The sequence below is a fragment of the Solenopsis invicta genome, chromosome 6, assembly GCF_016802725.1.
Source record: "Solenopsis invicta isolate M01_SB chromosome 6, UNIL_Sinv_3.0, whole genome shotgun sequence".
NCBI lineage: Eukaryota > Metazoa > Arthropoda > Insecta > Hymenoptera > Formicidae > Solenopsis > Solenopsis invicta.
This window is the reverse complement of record NC_052669.1, coordinates 19,462,169-19,480,627: the sequence shown is the minus strand read 5'-3', so window position 1 is coordinate 19,480,627 and position 18,459 is coordinate 19,462,169. Positions and strand designations below refer to the sequence as shown.

At 33.6% G+C, this 18,459-nt stretch overlaps 3 protein-coding genes across 4 annotated transcripts; all 3 read left to right on the top strand.

The window, feature by feature from the left end:
• The first annotated feature begins 930 nt into the window (after positions 1 to 930).
• On the top strand, positions 931 to 6,964 carry LOC105204066. Of its 2 annotated transcripts, none has more exons than XM_039450617.1 (3): positions 931 to 1,589; positions 4,035 to 4,131; positions 5,634 to 6,964. In XM_039450617.1, the coding sequence occupies exons 2-3, from the start codon at positions 4,056 to 4,058 to the stop codon at positions 5,876 to 5,878; spliced, it is 321 nt and encodes a 106-aa protein (XP_039306551.1). In that variant the 5' UTR covers positions 931 to 1,589; positions 4,035 to 4,055; the 3' UTR covers positions 5,879 to 6,964. The 2 variants fall into 2 exon arrangements, with proteins under 2 accessions (XP_039306551.1, XP_011171395.2); XM_011173093.3 differs by lacking the exon at positions 931 to 1,589 and adding an exon at positions 2,348 to 2,784 and having other exon boundaries at positions 5,634 to 6,962.
• On the top strand, positions 6,610 to 11,768 carry LOC105204121 (probable serine/threonine-protein kinase clkA). The gene is made up of 3 exons (XM_011173185.1): positions 6,610 to 6,627; positions 9,457 to 9,523; positions 9,954 to 11,768. The coding sequence occupies exons 1-3, from the start codon at positions 6,610 to 6,612 to the stop codon at positions 11,378 to 11,380; spliced, it is 1,512 nt and encodes a 503-aa protein (XP_011171487.1). The 3' UTR covers positions 11,381 to 11,768.
• Positions 11,769 to 13,963: 2,195 nt separating this feature from the next.
• On the top strand, positions 13,964 to 16,262 carry LOC105204065 (fungus-induced protein 1). The gene is made up of 3 exons (XM_011173092.3): positions 13,964 to 14,113; positions 14,941 to 15,112; positions 15,702 to 16,262. Exons 1-3 carry the CDS (start codon positions 14,096 to 14,098, stop codon positions 15,746 to 15,748), a joined length of 237 nt encoding a protein of 78 aa, XP_011171394.1. The 5' UTR covers positions 13,964 to 14,095; the 3' UTR covers positions 15,749 to 16,262.
• Positions 16,263 to 18,459: the final 2,197 nt, after the last annotated feature.

Below are 18,459 nucleotides of genomic sequence, written 5' to 3'. Positions count from 1 at the left end.
CTCACGAATTCACAATGCGCCGCGTTGGCGATAATCTCTATCTTTTTTGGCCCAACCGGTAACATAATTCGTCCGCTTTCGCGAGCTCAGCATTTAAACCTTTCCCACGCAAAGTACGTAATCAATTAATTATTCCACAATAATACAAATAGTACAATACGTGGATATGTAATATTATTACAATATTTTGTGTTTCGTTGAAAATAATTTCATTATAATACGTAATATCTGATGCAGGACAGAAGAGAAAGTAAATAGTTTCGCATAATTATCTTCACAATAATTTCTCATCATTTTATCTCTACATATGTTACTAATAATCATAATAATAAAATGATTTATATTTAAATTTTTCATTGCGCCTTTTAACAGAGGTGTTTTAAAAACTTATTTAACCAAACACAGTTTTCTCTCGTTAAAGGCTCTTTTACTCGAGCTTTTTATCAATTATTTCCATGGATAGTTATAATGATTGATCGATGATTAAGCGCGGTTTTTCATTAAACTAATATCTTTTGTCGCTTTCTCCTCCGTAACTGCAATACTTTGTCGGCAATATTTATTATCATAACAATCGCTGCGATTCGTGAGTCTACTGGATTATTAACCTTGTTATGTAATAGCAAACCGTCTTTGAAGAGCGGATACCCTTGATCTATTTTTCGTCGCATGAGCGCGATAATCTTTTCGTGCAGAATAATAAGCGACGTATTAATAATTGCGCTGTTATCTGCCTGGAGCGATCCATTAACGAGGGAAACTCGGAACAATTATGCGTAATGCAGCTAAGTCACAATACGTTTGGGCAACCATTGCGCTCCGTGATTTACCATTGTGTCTTATTGCACAATCGTACGCAGAATATTTAAAACAAAAGATGAGATGGATATTATTTTTGATTATTATTTTATCTTTTTTTTTTATGAAACACAAATTAAATGTGGGAGAATTTTAATTCATTAATTGCCGTATCTTTCCACAATTAATACGCACTTTTAGCTCTTGATTAACTTACAATGAAGTTACTTAACGAATGCAAACATTATTTGTTAAGAGACAGGATGTCAAAGGAAGATAATTTCAAATGCATATGTTTTTAAACATAAATTTCCTTCTGCACGCAACATTCTTAAAGCATTCCGCAGTTATATTCCTGCAAGTGCAACTACAATGATCATAAAGTTATCTGAGACGCGTTGTTAGCCCATATTTACTCGAGTCACGTGTTTGAGCAGTTAACATAACGGAGAGAAAGATAATTTTGTCTCGCCTTACAATAATGGAATTCTGTACCGGAAAGGAAAGGTACGCGTGGGTATCACCGGTCATTGCAACTAAGTAAAAGAAAAGTATCAGTCGTTCAGACAGGCGTGACGAATACACATATATCTGTGGCAAGTAATTCATCATTGTCAGATAAATCACGCATGTGCATGTGCAAATATAGTCGAAGATTTCTAATTCGAGGTTCTCCTTTCCGTGATGCATGTCCGAGTTAGAGAGACATCAATTCGACGTGTAATGAATAACATCGTGAGGAGGCATTTGATTATTTCACTTCGAATCTGATGACAGTCCAAGAATAAAAGGTAATGAATTTATTCGCTTTAAAACGTCGCGTGACGTGTTACTTAGCGTTTGAAATGACGGTCAGTCTGCTTAGGAAATTGCGTATATGACACTGCTCAATTATTCATGCAATGCGCATTTTTTAAGTTATTTCTGCGCGATCACGTAGGTGATAATAAAAATATTAAAACGGCTATCTGACGCGACGCATTTTTTCGTCTCTAATAAGATACTTTCCAAGCATTTTCCCTCGTTGAGTAGACGTCGCTAATGCGCCATTATAAAAACGCATTACGCGACAATAATCGCGATCTAATTACATTAAATAATTGCAAGGTGCTTTCTCAATGAGCATTCTCACATGAAAAAAAAATGATCAACTGACAATCAACAGACAATTAGATACAGAAGGTTAACGAATATTACTATTATTTAAACAATGTACTATGTAAAATGCGATATAAATTTTTAAATTTTATTTAAAAATTTATCCGCATCATTTAATTATGTATTAATTTAAATTTAAATTAAAGAATTACATCTTTAATTCGCGCCGAACTCTCATAGCCACTTTTCATTACGCTTAATTTATTATCTAAATTTTATTTTATGTACACATCATTATGATCTCGAAATGAGACAGCAATTTATCTTATTTGCAAGTGTTTAACGCCATCAACGATCTTCTGCGAACGATTTTGGTATGACAATTCTTACAAAAAAAAAATATAAAAAAACTTGAGCGTGTCGTTAATTTTTACGTCCTTCCCATTTATCAACTTAACCATATCCAATCTAAACGGACATCGTTAACATTTGTCATTTGGCGAGGACGCTCGTCAGCATTGTTAAGAGCGCAAACGCGGGATACAAAGAGAGTCCGTACCCGCCTTAGGAATCGGTCCTTGGTGCGCAGGATAGGAGCTATAAGCGCGTAGATGTGAGAGGTGGCTGCGGTTCTCCAAGGTTAAGGTGTTCCAAGGTGGGCCCCACGATATCCTCGCACGCGCTCCGATAAAATCCTAGACGGTGGAATAAAACGCGCGCGATCGAAAGGGAACGCCGATTCTACGATTGGCCAACGTTAACGTGCGCGTCACGCCGACCTACGCAACGTGTATATAATTCGATCTTTGCCTTTGTATTCTAGTTTTATCTACGCGTTCGGAATACGTGTCGTGCACCACTAGAAACGACGACATGCTGCCCGCCAAGGTACGTGAACGCCAAGACGCGTTGTGGCCGGAAATAAATTAGAGTGATCCCGAGGGTGGTCCCGTGATCACGTGGTAACAAACCGTGGGTAGAATGTGAAGTGGTTCCCGTAATTTTATATGCGAAGATAATATCTCAAATTTAATGATGCTTTCAATAACAGATTGAACGCGTTTAATATTCTTCCAAGATAGACGAGAAGTGTGTAAGAAATACAAAATTGAGCTGTTTAATAAGATGCTAATTACATCGAACTGAATATATATGACCAGATTTTAATAATTTTACTTGAAATTTAATATTGTATATACGTTCAAGAAGAATGTGTTTTAATATATGTTTAGGGCGGGGCTTGTTAAAGCAACATCTGAGTAAAAAAAAAGTACATAAACATTTGTACAAATTATTACACTAATAATAAAGATAAATTATATTTAATAAAAAGATACGTTATTCGTTTTATATGTTTAATAATTATTTAATAATTCATAAAATGAGAAGAGAAATTACATTATTGATCTATTTAGTCTAAGGTCTGTTTGATGTCGCGTTTAGTTAAGAATATTGAGGATAAATGCTGTTTAGCAATTTAAAAACATTAACAGATTTGTGCAACAAATACAGATTGTGTCAACGAAATATAAAATGAGCGGAAAACTGATATGCAAAGCATGACACACTTTCTGTACGCTATTGCCTAAATTTGCCTTAATGCAACTAGCTTCGAGAATATACATTTACACGATAAAAATCTTTATTTATTAATTAATTTTAAATTAATAATTGATACAAATGTATATAATTGTACGTTTAATTTATGTAATTACCTAAGTAACTGCATTTTTATATAAATAAAGAAATGAGCATTTGATGCAAATTTGTATCAAGTAACTCACTATGTAAGGAAATACGCAAATTGTAAAATAACAATTTACTAATGGATTATCAATAACGTTTTTAACTTTAAAATAATTGAATACATATAATTAAATTTTATTTAATAATAAATTTTTTTTATAAATTATTACGTAAAATTTAATATACATTAAAGTACAATATATAAACTTAATAACATATAAAATTATAGAAAACTTTGTATATTTTTGAAACAACAAAGAAACATCACTATATAAGATAAATAATTATTATTTTCATTTTTGCCCTGATACATTTATATAAAGATATAAAGATATTCTCTACCACGCATTGAAGTCTCCGGATTGTATCTTTTTATATGTGATTTTTCGTAGGCCACTCTATTATTTGGCGTCATGGTACTGTTAAAATTATCGACAGCAACGCCAGATAGCGCAGGGATAGTGGAAATGATGAATGGATTGGCGTACGGTAAGTCAGACTTCTATTTCTCAACTTGCCAACAAATTTAAGTCAGAGATACATGAATAAAATTTATGTTACTTCTTTTTTATATTTTATTTTACAAAATTTAAGGATTTAGGCAATTACAATTTTATACTTGTAAAAAACATTTAGAATTTACTAATTTCATCAAACTATCTATAAAAATTGAAGTCTCCTTAATGACGACAAATTTATATAAAAAATATTTACAATCTGTTTTAATAATGTTTTAAACTAAATATAATGTTGCGTAGTTTGTTAAATAAATAAATTAAGTAGTTTTATATTTTATTTCTTTGAGTACAGTTCAGATTGTATTCCAACAGAATGCAGCACCAGTGATCATTGATGACAAAACCTTCCTTCTTTCCTTTCACCCGAAGAAACAGCAAATACATTGGATACTGCAGTTATATGTCAGACAGAATAGCAATTCATTAATTTAACTTTTCATTAATAAATATTCATTAGTTTGATATGCATCATTTATCAAAAAATCAAATTTGCTTTTTGTAAAATAATTGCATTACAAATTGTATAAGAAATTCGATATGGTTATTTATCAATCACACCAAAACTACTTTAGACTAAATCAATCCTCCAGACAGAGATTTAAAAAAACTGTTTTACATATCTCCGAGATTCGCTTGTGTTATAATGAAACAAAATTGCAATTTTTTATTCGCTATAGACCAGTCATTTAGAAGACATTAAACAACTTGTTCTGTCTCGTTCGTAAAAAATGAATGTTTACAATTTAAGATTCAAGTCTGATGAATTTATGAATGTGTAATTAATTTACAATACTGCAAACGCCAAATTCAAAAATTACAATTCGTGGAAATAATTTGCACTTATAAACATTGATTTATTATTCGGAACTGTTAAATGTAGACAAAATTTTCTAATATCTTAATTAATACAAGTACAGTCATTCAAAAATTAAATTTAAAATAAATATTAATGTAGATAAGAAATAGAAATAATTATTAAAGTTATATATTCATAAAAAAATTGCATTGCGCAAAACAAGCGATGACAGGAAAATAACGAGTTATGTATATCGCCGTTACCATTACCGTTACTTTCTTAACGATTTTGTACGGATGTTATGTTTTTTTATAATGGTAATGGTAAGACCAGAGTCGGACTAGTCATTGTCGTGAAAAGCATCTTGTTACGTAACGGGTCAACTAGCAAGTTTCTTTTTGCAATGAGCAGCACGTAATGATAACAAGATACTTGTCAAAATATTTCAATCTCAGGATTACTATTATGAAAAATGGTATATAATTTTAATACCAAATTGTTATACTATTATAAAAAATAAAAGTAAAAGCGATGCGTAACGTGTTACTTCTTTCTCTTTCTCTCTTTCTCTCACACACACATATCTAGCTTTTAATTTATTTATTACTCGCCTTGTAATATTATTTTTAATTGCAAGTGTTTGAAGTTTTTACTTATACGATTGCTTCATTCAACAGGTGGGATTCCTTACGGAAGCGTGAGCGGTATGGTCGCCAAGTATCCGGGATACGGGCAGGTTAATAATGAGCCTCAAGCCAGACAGTTTAACATTTTGAGCAGTACTCAACGTCCAGTAATATTCACTCCGAATTTCCGAGCGACCCGATTGGCGGGAATTTCGCCTCGACCGGTACAAATTTACAATCTTCCCGGTGTCATCGCCCCTGGTATCGTCGGCACGATCAGCCAGATTGGCTATTAGTTTGCCGGACTGTTAGAATGACTTTGCCATCAATCATCAGATGCATACATCAGTCAGCCGAACTCTCTTCTCACGAAGTTCTTCAACGAAGAATGTTAAACCACCCACATCGCGAAGTTGCATCTCGCAGTACGATATCTATTATGACATCGAATAGAAACAATCAGATGAAGCACTTAATATTAATTCGTAATTTTCGCCGAGTTAATTTATGCCAAAAAATTAAAGTATTACAAAATGACTGTTGCGTAAATTATCCGCAATTATAAATGCTAATACTCATTATTTAATATGTTCTCGTAAGTTTCAGTTGAAGACTTTGACACGATACTTATTTTATGTATTGTGCATTGTTTTGTATTTGCCTGCTAAATTTATTGTATTATTATATTTAATATCAAGATTTATTGCATAACAATGCATGAATATATATTGTTGTCAAATGTTGCGTTGGTATTATTTTAATTATTTATAAATACCAGATATAAAAATTTGATGCGTTAATATATGTAAATGCTAGACTCTTCAAACACATATAACCTTTTGCATATAAATTTAATAAAGCTTATATAATTTGCGTAATCAAAAAAACATAAAGGCTGCAATTGTTTTAAGATCTACCCTTTACACCCTATTATTCAACATCGAGGGTAAGTGGCGTTTAAGAAGGGAAAGTATAAATGACATCGGACACGATGTCTGTCCCTTAGTCGCCACGAGTCACATGCACGATGCATTACGCTTCGCAAGTGAGTATCCTTGCATATAAAAACCATTGCGGTTTTTACCAAAGCAACCAAAAGCAACAAAATTGCAATTTTGTAACGTTTTGTGATAGCGTAATAAATCATCGCAAACGGAAAAAAAATTTTGTCACGTGCCGAATAGATCTGTGTAAAGTGTCAAACTGCGAAATGTCAACGAAAATACTTGCGATTTGCATTTCTCGTTTAGAATTAATATACGCGAGAATAATTTTTTATGCTTTTATATAATAATTGTATAAATCATTATATATAAATTTATCAACGAAAGTATTTTATTGTTTTGATATACTTCTTTGCAGTGTAACACATAACTTGATTAAAAATTTGTGTCTAATTTATTATAAATTTTAGGCATTGTGTTTTATAAAAAATATTAAAAAATTCTAATTAGAATATTTAATGATTTATTATTAAGTACTATGTTTATTAATTTCTACAAAAACTAATAAGAAAGTATATTCTATTTAATATTTTATTTTCATTAATAAAAAAAACACGTGTATAAAAGCTACTAAAAAAGTATGCCAATTGCTTAATTAAAATGCGAAAAAATTGTAGTTTTATGAATTATGTCAAGTTTGTGGATCACATGTTTAAAATTTTAAAATATTCCCGTTTTGGTTCAAAGAGCAAATATACCATCACACAGAAATTTAACAACCGTTAAACGCATTATCGAAATGTGCAATCTCACATTTTAAAATTTAGAGATGTCAGTTTAATTCCAAATCGTAATAGTGATAATTCGCGAAGAAATACAGACGAGCATATGTGTCGAGTGCATGACTTGCTAAAGTCAATCTCGTGAATAAACATGCATGAATGGAAATTCATTTTTCTTTTCTTTTAACGCGCGCTGAATAGACGATACATTATTATTTCTCTTGTAGTAACGTTTTTGACGTTTGAATTCTTGTCTATCTTATATTTGTACAATTATCTTGAAGCAGAAACATGTTTCTGCATCTATTTTTAATAAATTATATCTTCAGAGCTTTCTAAGAGATCAAGTTTCACAAGAAAAATAATAATAAAATATAACGTATATATTTAGCCAGTAATGTAGCCTGATCTCATAATGCATTGTAACGCTGTACTTTATAAACATCATTCTTTCAATTTTAGATTTATTTATTTTCATTTCGGTGAGCATACAACATACTTTCTATAACAATGAATTGATTCGAACTACAAAATTATAAGAGCAGTGTCTAAACTATATTTTTTTTAAATTATTTAAAATTAATAACATCTACATTTATTTCATATTTATAGAAACAATTGCCTCTTTAATCACTAAAATCGGTACATAAATTAAAAACCTATTTGGTCGTTTATCTTTTTATTTAGCCAGTGATTCTACTAATATTCTTATAATATGTTACAAATCTCGTGATTCTATTCTAAATCTAAACCTATTACACACACACGCGCACACACACACACACACACACATATTTTTTAAACGTTAGTAATATGATGTAAATTTCGTATTTTTATATTAATATCACAGTATACAACGAAAGTTGTATTATTCATCTATGTCGATACCTACATTAAAAAACGTCTTCAAGTTCTTCCTTCATTACTTCAACTTCAACTATGTATTTTATAAAATAACGGGTAAGAAGTAATAGCCGGTGAAACATCCATGCAAACGTAACAATTCCTTCTCGTATAAGTCTTACATAAATCATAAGAAAATTTCCAATTACAAGTTCCGTTATTGAGTTTCTCCTCTCTAAAGAATTTTTTTCTGCAAATGTGTTAAAATTAATATTCATTAATTACTTTCTCAGAAACTAATGCCAGGAGCGTTTATCTATTTTACAAGATTACCGTTACAGCCGGAAAGTAACTTCACCAAAAATTTTATATGCTAGAAAGCGTTTCTGCTATACGTATTTCTCGCAAAAATGCAATCGGCGTGACCGCACACAGACCAGTTTGATTCTATTATTATAAGGATCGGAAGTTCCGCACGACGAGACGCGATAATAAGTGTATCTGGAACTGATACTTGTGTGTGTGTGTGTGTGCCGCCGCTTCTTTTCACCGAGATTTTGCAAAACCCGCTGCTAAAACGATGCGCTGACCGTCGGATTTACATGCATATAAGCCTTTCCTTGCGCAATAGCAAATAAAACATAATTCCATGGGGAGTATCGTGCCGGTCACGCTATTCGTCGTGCGTTACGCAGTTCGTAATTTATTGCGGAAAATCCTGAATGCCAAACGCCGAATTAAATAATCTTTTATGCCGGAATATAATACATATAGTTATATTTTATATGTTAACAACATTATAGTATATTCAAATAAATCTGCGTAATATTAAGTTTGCTTCTAAAATATATTTCTTGCTTTCACTTTTATCTTAAACGTTTTTGTATAGCAGTCGCAAGGTAATAATTTATTGAATTTTTCTTAAATACGTATACTAATTATTATAAAGTTTCTATTATTGCAGTCACGTATTTATTATATTTAATATTAATTTTTTAGAAAAAAGTTATCATAATAGTTTAATTATAAAATTATAAAAGTTATCCAATTAATAATTTTTAATATTGAGAATACAATGAATTTCTGTGAATGCATCGTGGATAAAATAAAAATGTTTTAAACAATTATTAACAGTTTAATAACAGTTTTAATAACAACTTTTAATAACAGTTAGTAACAGTTATTAAAAGTTCTTATTAATTATTAAAGTATTTATTTATTTACTAGTGTAATAGTTTATTATTATTCCATGTAAATACAGTGTTGGTAAGTTTAATCTAATATATTGAATTTTTTCTTATACAGATACAACTATACTGCGTCGCACTCTTGTGCGCGATAAATGGTGGAAGAGCAGCAAGAAGTGCAGTCAGTAAGCATAGAATGTCTTCCTAAAGTTTGTTAATTATGAACAATTTATTACTTATCATTTATAAAAAATATTGCAAATTTGAAAATGTTACAATATAATACTTAAACAACTCGATAACTTATTCAAATTTTTTTTTGGATGATTAATCGTAAAAACAATTAGTAGTTAAATTTGCATTAAAATAATAATGTTGATAATTACTATTATACAAATTAAAATTTAGACCAACATAGGAAACATAAAAAATGCAATTGGATAAGTCATTAACCAGTAAATGAACTAGTTCACGATTAGAAAGTTTCTTAGTTCAAGTTGTTTCAAAAATTATTAGTACAAGATTTAACGAAGGAAGAGAATTAAAATTCCTCAGCATGTCTTCTTTAAATTCAGCACTTTCTTTATTTTAATCAAAACGTTCTCTTTAACCCAGGTCCGGATATCCTAGCAAACTTCGCTAAGAATGTTGCTTCAGTGTTATCGCCGGCCATCCTGGGCGAGGTGCAAACTCGCAACAATCGATCCTTTCAATCCGAGAGGATATCTAATCTAAATGACGACTTGTATTCACATCCAGTCCTGAATAACATAGTTGATAAAACGTCAAACGCAGTCTATTACGAACCACGCTCTTATCCTTACAAAGGACTCTACGAGGACTCTTCCGAAGAACGATCTGAATCGAACGAACGACTCGATGGATCCCTAGGAGGCAGTTCGGTTCCCTACCTACGCCAGGAACAGCCGAACTTTTACAAACCCTACGATTTTCTAACAAACAATGATAATCTTGATGCGACTCCGAAATCCCGCGTTAATACCGACTCACCGACCGACGAAATCCAGGACTCGGCTACCAATCTATATCCTTCTTATCACGGTGGTTTTCCGAAGGCAGCCTTTCCCCACGGGCCCTTTTTAGATAAACCCTATGATGGCTTCCATGGTTTCGGACCGTACGGACACCATCATCATCATTATCATCCGTATGGAGGTGGGTCTTCGAATGATGCGAACTCGGAGAACAACGCGCGAGAGAACAACGGAACCAACCGAGCTTACGGTTCGCCCTACTTCGGCAACCCTTATTCCCCATTTCCCTATGGAGGATACGGTGACTTCTACGGACCCTATCCGAGAAACGGAAATAATTCTTCTGAAAACGGACGCGAGCCTAATTCCCCATTTCCCTATGGAGGATACGGCGACTTCTACGGACCCTATCCGAGAAACAGAAATGATTCTTCTGAAAACGGACGCAACAGACCTTACGGTTACGGGCCTTACAATGACGGACCCGATTTCTACGGACCGCCCGGTTATGGTTATGGTTACGGCAACAGTGGTAACAATAATGGCAATACTAACAGTGAGAGACAAACCGAAGGTTCGGCTGATAATGACGATCAGAATAACTCGACAAAAAACGGGTACCCGCCTTATGGACCCGGTTTAGTGAAGCCGTTGCTGGGGACGTTTCCCCTCCCTGGATTCCCTTCCCCTTTCAATCTTCTGCCCTACGACCACATCCATGGAGTGTTCAAAGGAGGTCCTGTGGTCGGGGTTGGCCCCGTTGGCTATCCAGTATATGCCGATCCGTATCTAGTTGGATTTCCACTCCATCCTTACGGACCTTACTTTCACGGCGGTAAGAAATACATACCGCCGAAGAACAAACCTGACGATTCAGGCGAGACAACGATGGCACCAGCCGGATTAACGGAAAATGCGACTCCCGAGCGAATCATCGAGCCCAACGAGGAGGAGGTAGCGCCGGCTCCAAGTACGAATCGCTTCAAGACATCGGGACAAAAAGAACTGATGCAGTTCCTGATTGATTTCCGGAACCGAAAAGTCTAATCCTCTGAAATATTATCAACAAACTTAACGAAGGAAAGCAAAGTTAAAACTACAATGTATTGTAATAAAGAATATAAAGAAAATATGACGTGATATTAGAAATTTGTCAAAGTATTATCTTTTATTTAAAAATAATCTTTTCAGGGAATATTCTGTTTCAAAATAATCAATTGGTGGAAATGTCAGTAATTTTAAGTGCGAACGAAAACTTTAGGGCTCACGGATGAAGATTTGCAAGGAAAATGTAAAGTTGACAATGTATTTATAAATTAGGAACAGCTTATGTAGGAACATATTCAGTCTTTTAAATGTTAAGTAATGTTATTTAGATGCTGACTGTTATTATTTATGTATCCCATTAAAAATAAATTATGCTACTGATAATATATATGCAAAAAGATATATTATAAATTTTATATCCTTTGAAGATGCGGCAACACAACCTTTGACTGTAGGAAAGATAATTTGATAATTAACGGGCTCACTAATTACAGGCGCTGCGCGACACGTACATTCGTACGTTTATCATCGGTCTCCCTTACGACGTTCTCAGGATTATGATGTAGAATATGTTCTCATGATTATTGCCCCGCCGGCCTTTATCCACACAATTATTCTTTGTCTCTAGTAATAACGTATGGAGCCGTGCATGGTCCAGTAATTTTCGTGGCCTCCATACGATTTTGCATATACGTCGCCTCTGCTGCGCCAATGACGATATGAAAAGCGATTGTGCAAGACACGCAAAGTTAGAGACATTTAATTTTCATGCAATTAGTTGCATCCGTTTGCGTGAAAAGATAACCATTAACGAGACATATTTGACTTACATAAAAAAATAATAAAATTATTTTTTACTCTCAAATTGGAACACAAGATGTTTAAACTAAAATATATGACAATTAAATTTTATTTGTTGTAGTGCATTAAATACATATACATATTTTTTTACTTAAAAATTAACTATTGAATTAAAGAAAGTGTTTCTTAAAATCCCCATAAGATTGTAAAAAGTCATAAAATTGTATTGTCACGGCACTTAATTCAAGGTAAATGTATAACAATTTACGTAACACGCAGGAAATCCTTCGCTAAATATCGATAGATCCGATCTTGTTTGCTGCGAACGGAAAATAAATCGACACAGTGGAAAATGTGTGAATAATCGACCGTGAAGGTAATTGTAACAAAAAAAAATCGTATTCCGATAAAACTGAAGACAATCGCGGAATATTCATATCGATGATGCTTCAATCGACGGAAGTGCTAACTGTTAGTTGTGTTGTTTGTAAATTCAGTAGAAATTGAATGTAAATATAAAAGAATTCCCATACGTTATCGATTGAGGAAAAAAATAATAGTAAAATTGTGTGTTTAAAATTCTTAAAAATTTATCAGCTCTCTGTTACACTATTTACAAAATATCGATGTATGTAATAAATTGATGACACTTAAGTAACTTTCTACATGGGAACGACTAGAATTAGAATTGCCAATGTGATACGTCGTCTATTAACCGCTTCATTATTATGCGAAACTATAATTACGTAAGCCGTATATTACATGAGCCTTGCCAAGACATGATTGATAAGGTGGGTCAGAAGATATTAGTCACATTTGATAAAAATAGATTTACAATGAATACCTGGTCGAGAGAAAGATGGAATTTTCAAGAAATGAGATTCTGCCGAATTAATTAATTAAATGTTACATGTTGGACTGGCAAAGCTGACTCGTTTATCTTGTATCTCTTACGGAGCCAACGTGTCGTTATAATTCGGCATCATTTTATTAGGATTCTCTATTATAATATTCTGCGCATATATTTAATCCCCAAACACGGGACTAACGATCATTCTAATTTCCAGCGGCTCTATTTAACCAGAGCGAGCATAGGTAATAAATTTCTCTGTCACGACCGCCATCATTTTCAATATCTAAATGATGCCTTCTTTCACATCGAACGTGTCGCTAGGAATGTCGTCACGCAATTGACAAATCGAACACGCATATGTCAAACGCGCCCGCGCGGTCTATCAACGTAATTTCACATTTTGTAACAGAATCCCGGTTTGCGTAATCATTGGCCGGAGTAAGCGTCTGTCACTTCTTTCTGTTTCGGTTACGATACTCGGAGAAGAGCGTTTCCTCCTCCGGGGCCGGTCCGCTGCCGCGCTGGCGGGATTCGCCGGCGGGCCCGGGAATTATTGCCGGCGATAAGCGATTAGCGATTACGGCAGCGGCATTAAGTATCGCAACCGGTGGTTGCGACGTATGCTTCTCTCCCGCCGTAATGAGGGGTTTATGGCGCCGCGGACACACGCGAGCAATCGCAAGTCGAAGAAGAAATTTGGATGTCAAGGCGCCCCCGTCGGGCGTGGACTTACGTGACCCCGTCACACGTGCGTTACTGCACATCGCCGGTGTCGCCGTTTCTTTCATAATGCAAAATCGCAAAATCGCAATTCGCATAATCCCAGGGTAACAATGAAGTTCTCTATTAGCACAACAGGAGGCCAGTGCGAGGCCCGGAAAAACGTACCGCTCGTGGGGGGCACACCGCCTCGCGAAGGGACCCCGCCTTTCTTATAAAAGCACCCGTGTCGCAGAAACGATGGACAGTGGTGTTCAACGACGACAGATGAGAAAAAATCGGTGCGATTGTTAACGAGACGTCAGTCGGACCATAAACAATAATTGCGAGTACGGGAAAGAATGGCCTGCCTGAAGATTGTAAGTGCAATGGGAACTTGTACTTGTTGATACTATATGTTATTTTATATGTTAATGTCAAATTTTCATATTTCTCGATGACAATGTGTCAGTCATTTAAGTAATTTGCTTTGCCACACGCACGAACGAAATCTAAAAAGATGTATGTAAAATGATAATTTCTTAGCGTAATTGCCGTACCGAGTAGACCATAGCATCAGATAAGTAATCATCTGTTGTATAATATTTCTAATTTCTTTTATTTTATAAACAAAATATTTAAAATTCTTTGCAGTATTGTTAAGATATTTGTGAGCACCAGTATTATCAAACTGGTTGTCAAGTTAATTTATGACGTACGCATTATGTATTCTGGTTACGTTAAGAACTGTGTTTCGGGACCAACAAATATGTGGTGCGCAGTTTACGTGAGCTGAAAATTATAAATTTACAAAAAATTATTATTAGGCACTAAGATTCTCTGTAGACCGATATTGACCTTCTCATCTTTATTTTTGATATTTTTATTGGTCTTAATCTTATTATTATTATTAAAAAATTTTATTATTAAAAAGTCTTATTATTATTAAAAAATTTAATTAGTAAAATGCGGCATTAAATGTAAAGTTAGCAATCTTTTAATATTTTTTATTTCTTGTTTTAATTCATGGACAAACCATTCATATTTTTATTATAATATATTGCGTCAATGTAACTATAAAAAAGAAAAATAAGAATTTCACGTACCAACTCCTCGATTTTAATAATCTTCATGGTACATTTAAGCTGCACTGGTTTCTTGGAATTTTCTTAATGAGTCTAATAGTCTGTTCACTTGGCTGTTGCAGTACCTTGTTCTGCTCTTAGCCGTTGCAATCGGCGTGGCAGTTGCAAAACCGGGATATTTAGGCTACGGATATGGTTTCTATCCGTATGCCTATGGATATAGGTTCCCATTCTATGGCTATGGTCACGGGTACGGACATGGATACGGACATGGATACGGCTACGGCGGATACGGTGATTTATAATACAATCTGTTCAATTTATTTCTAACATTTATTACACACACGTTATTTAATAAGTTTTTTCATAGATTTGCATAGTTTTTCCTTAATTTTGTACAACTTATTAATTTTCGCAAGTTCTTTAATATTTAATTTCTTTAATGCTTAATTTATAATTATTTAATGCAACATTTTATTGACAATTTATGTCAATATTGTATATTGTAACAAATTACGAAATCAAGTAATGTTCTAATTCAAGTAATTAAAAAAAAACTTTTTGTAGCGAATTAATTGCGTTTCTTTACGAAAGAGAGATGTTCATGTATAAAAGTAAGACAAATAAGTTACGTATGTCAAAATAATACGCAGGTTTTGTATGTAAATATCTAGGACAATTTTGTTATTACACAAGTTCACAAGCAAGCCTATGCTAGTTTCTGCACGCAAACTGTGAAGAGAAGCTTACATACGCGTGCTAACTTGTATAATCCTCATGACAAAGAAATCGTTTAGATATACGTACATACACGCATTTGCATTCCCTGACAAAGAAATCGTTCACATGGAAATAATAAAGTATTTTTTTCATTGCTGCTTAGGATTTGGTGGTTATGGTGGCTACGGTGGTTATGGCTACCACGGTTAACATGGACACATTAAAATGGATATAAAACAACGGCCTCCTTCTGGATTTTTTCTCCGAAATACCATCTGAAGAGTGAGCTTAGTTCAAAGATGATCTACATCGTTTTCTTCCTACTGCATCTCTTTGTCGCCGAGATTGATTTAATGCCGCGAAGAATATGTTTATTTATGTAACGCTTCTGTCAGATGCTTGTGCACGCAATATACGTCTACGATAAAATTCTAAAAAAAAGTAAATAATAATAGTAAGGACAGAGTTTGTTTAAAAAAAATATATAAAATCACAGTGTTGCAAAATATATTCGTATGTTATAAATATGATATTATCAGGTATGTGAATACGTATTTAAAAGAATAAATCGTCATTTATTATTAAAAACGTTCAATTTTACTAATGTTGTTTTCAGAAGTTTTAAATTGTAACGATTAATTAGAAATAGTTAATTAGCAATTATTATTGTCATAACAACTTTAATTTTAATGCTAAATAAAGTAAATAAATAATTATAACGCAACATGAATCGATAACTCGGACGAATTCAATTCGATGATCTGTTTCTTGCCTCTGAAAATTACGAAAGACAATTATCTGCGTCAGCCGTCCTCGCAGATCGTCCTCGCGTGTGAGTATATTTATGTAAAACGCGACAGGTGCGACCGGTGCGATCATGAAGTTTCGAGTGCTCTCGAAGAGAAAGAACGAGAATGTCCGCCTACGCATAAGTTTATTGAAATCGCGCAAGATGCTCACGATACAAAGCTCTTTGTCTTCTTATTACAGGCCGCAACGGTCACACCTGTCTTCTTTTCTTTCTTCTTCTACTTCTTCTTCTTACATCACGCTTACGACAGCCGGGAACTGACCGTGTAACATCGCGCGCTTCATCATGCCTGCGGCTATTCTTTCAATACCTTTGATATTTCGTAGGAAATGTAAATTCGTGTCGAATTATGTTTACGTTTTTCGTTCGGCGATTCGCATTTCTACATGTGAAAATGATGTTGCGAAATGATATAAATTATTTGCGGTCTAATCAAAGTTTACGTAGTGATTCTGTCCATGATATCTCTTGGTATTTGATATTAATTAAGTGTATTAATGTGTCCAATAGCTTACGGAGCTACCGACACAGAGATAAGCAAATTAAATTGATGGTCAGAATTAAATATTACACAGATCGTTTCAAAATGTTGCGGAATCAATTACTTTTTCATGCACGACATAAAAAGGCCGATTAGGTTTGTCCTATAAACAAAATAAATTATTACAATAAAAAAAATAATTATTTCTTTCAATCAACGCGGAACTGCTTTACAATAAAAATAATTTCAGCCGTGGTCATTAATAATGCAACAGCTCGATTAATAATTTACACCTAATTAGCTTCTGAGACAACTGATAAATTCAGGATTTAGTAAAAATGCGTTTAACAGCTAATATTATTCCGGGAATCAAGAGCCAAGCAATGGTCGAGCGATATTCTAATCGTGGGAAGTGACTTGTAACATTCTCCTACTTCAAGGACGTGACGAAGGTTATCGAATTTCGAACTATAAAAAGCGAAATCTTCTATCTGGAAGGAACGAGTTTATTCGATCGCAGTACCGCAGAAATATTTTCAGTCATGTAATCTAAACAACCTATTATTAGCTAACATCAATAGATTAGCTGAAGAGAAGAGCAGACTATACATATCGTCTTCAATTTGTCCTTTTTAATTAACTTGAAATAATCCTAGGTGGACAGTTTGTCAAGTTTGTTAATAACTTTTGGCGATTAATAGATTTTATAACATTCGTTAATAATTTCCTTCGAATAAGAGATGCTCGATCGATGAGGCATACCCAGAATTCATAAAGCAACCTTGACGGATAATTTATAGAGATAAGAAGATAAGTAAAACACATGTGATACACGGCACGACGATGGTTATTAACGCGTCAACCGCTACAAACAGCTCTTCGGCGCCCCCGTGACATTTAAATGGCGAAAATTTTGTCCACAAGGCCATGAGTGCATTACTGCTACTCTCTATCGCTTTGTACCTCACGATATCAAAACATTACCAGCGAAGCTATTTTGAAACATCTGTAGTTACGGATTTGTTTAGAAAGTTTTAATAACGTGAAGAGAGACCGCGATAAATTTGACAGAAAGTTAATTGTTTTTAAACTGTAAATTTTTCGGAAAATCCGTCCAATAAATTACAATTAACAGGAAAGAGCCTGCAGATTTCCACTATTGTTATTTTACGTGTTTGTCAAAGAATGCGCTGAATAATTCTGATGCATCACTGAAAAGAAATGAGAGCAACAATCTCAATCAAGAACATCAAACGTTTTCAACGAACCATTATTAATCGACAAATCAGATTGAAATTATATATTGATAAAACAAAGACACAATAAATTTTAACACAAGATTAGAATTCCTGTGTCAGTCACAGCGATTTTTAGTCCCGAATAATAATTTTTAATTTATACTATCTCCAACTTAAATTGCACGCCGCATATTCGTCGAACTTGAAACCTGAAGTCGGAATATATAATATTATTGCTAGAAGCATATATAATATTTCCCCTCCCCGGAAAAACTGTAAAGTATTTTATTGCATAAAAATAATACCTCAGCCAAGGTTATTTTTTCTAAGAACCATAGACCTTCTAATCTTGTGTTTTAATTTCGTCATATGACTTATTATTGACAATAAA

Excerpts from the sequence above, each read along its gene's own strand:
- LOC105204066 (XM_011173093.3), top strand. Across the intron at positions 4,132-5,633 it reads GATGAATGGATTGGCGTACG|GTGGGATTCCTTACGGAAGC; the intron begins GTAAGTCAGACT and ends TTCATTCAACAG.
- LOC105204121 (XM_011173185.1), top strand. Across the intron at positions 9,524-9,953 it reads AGCAGCAAGAAGTGCAGTCA|GTCCGGATATCCTAGCAAAC; the intron begins GTAAGCATAGAA and ends TCTTTAACCCAG.
- LOC105204065 (XM_011173092.3), top strand. Across the intron at positions 15,113-15,701 it reads ATACGGCTACGGCGGATACG|GATTTGGTGGTTATGGTGGC; the intron begins GTGATTTATAAT and ends ATTGCTGCTTAG.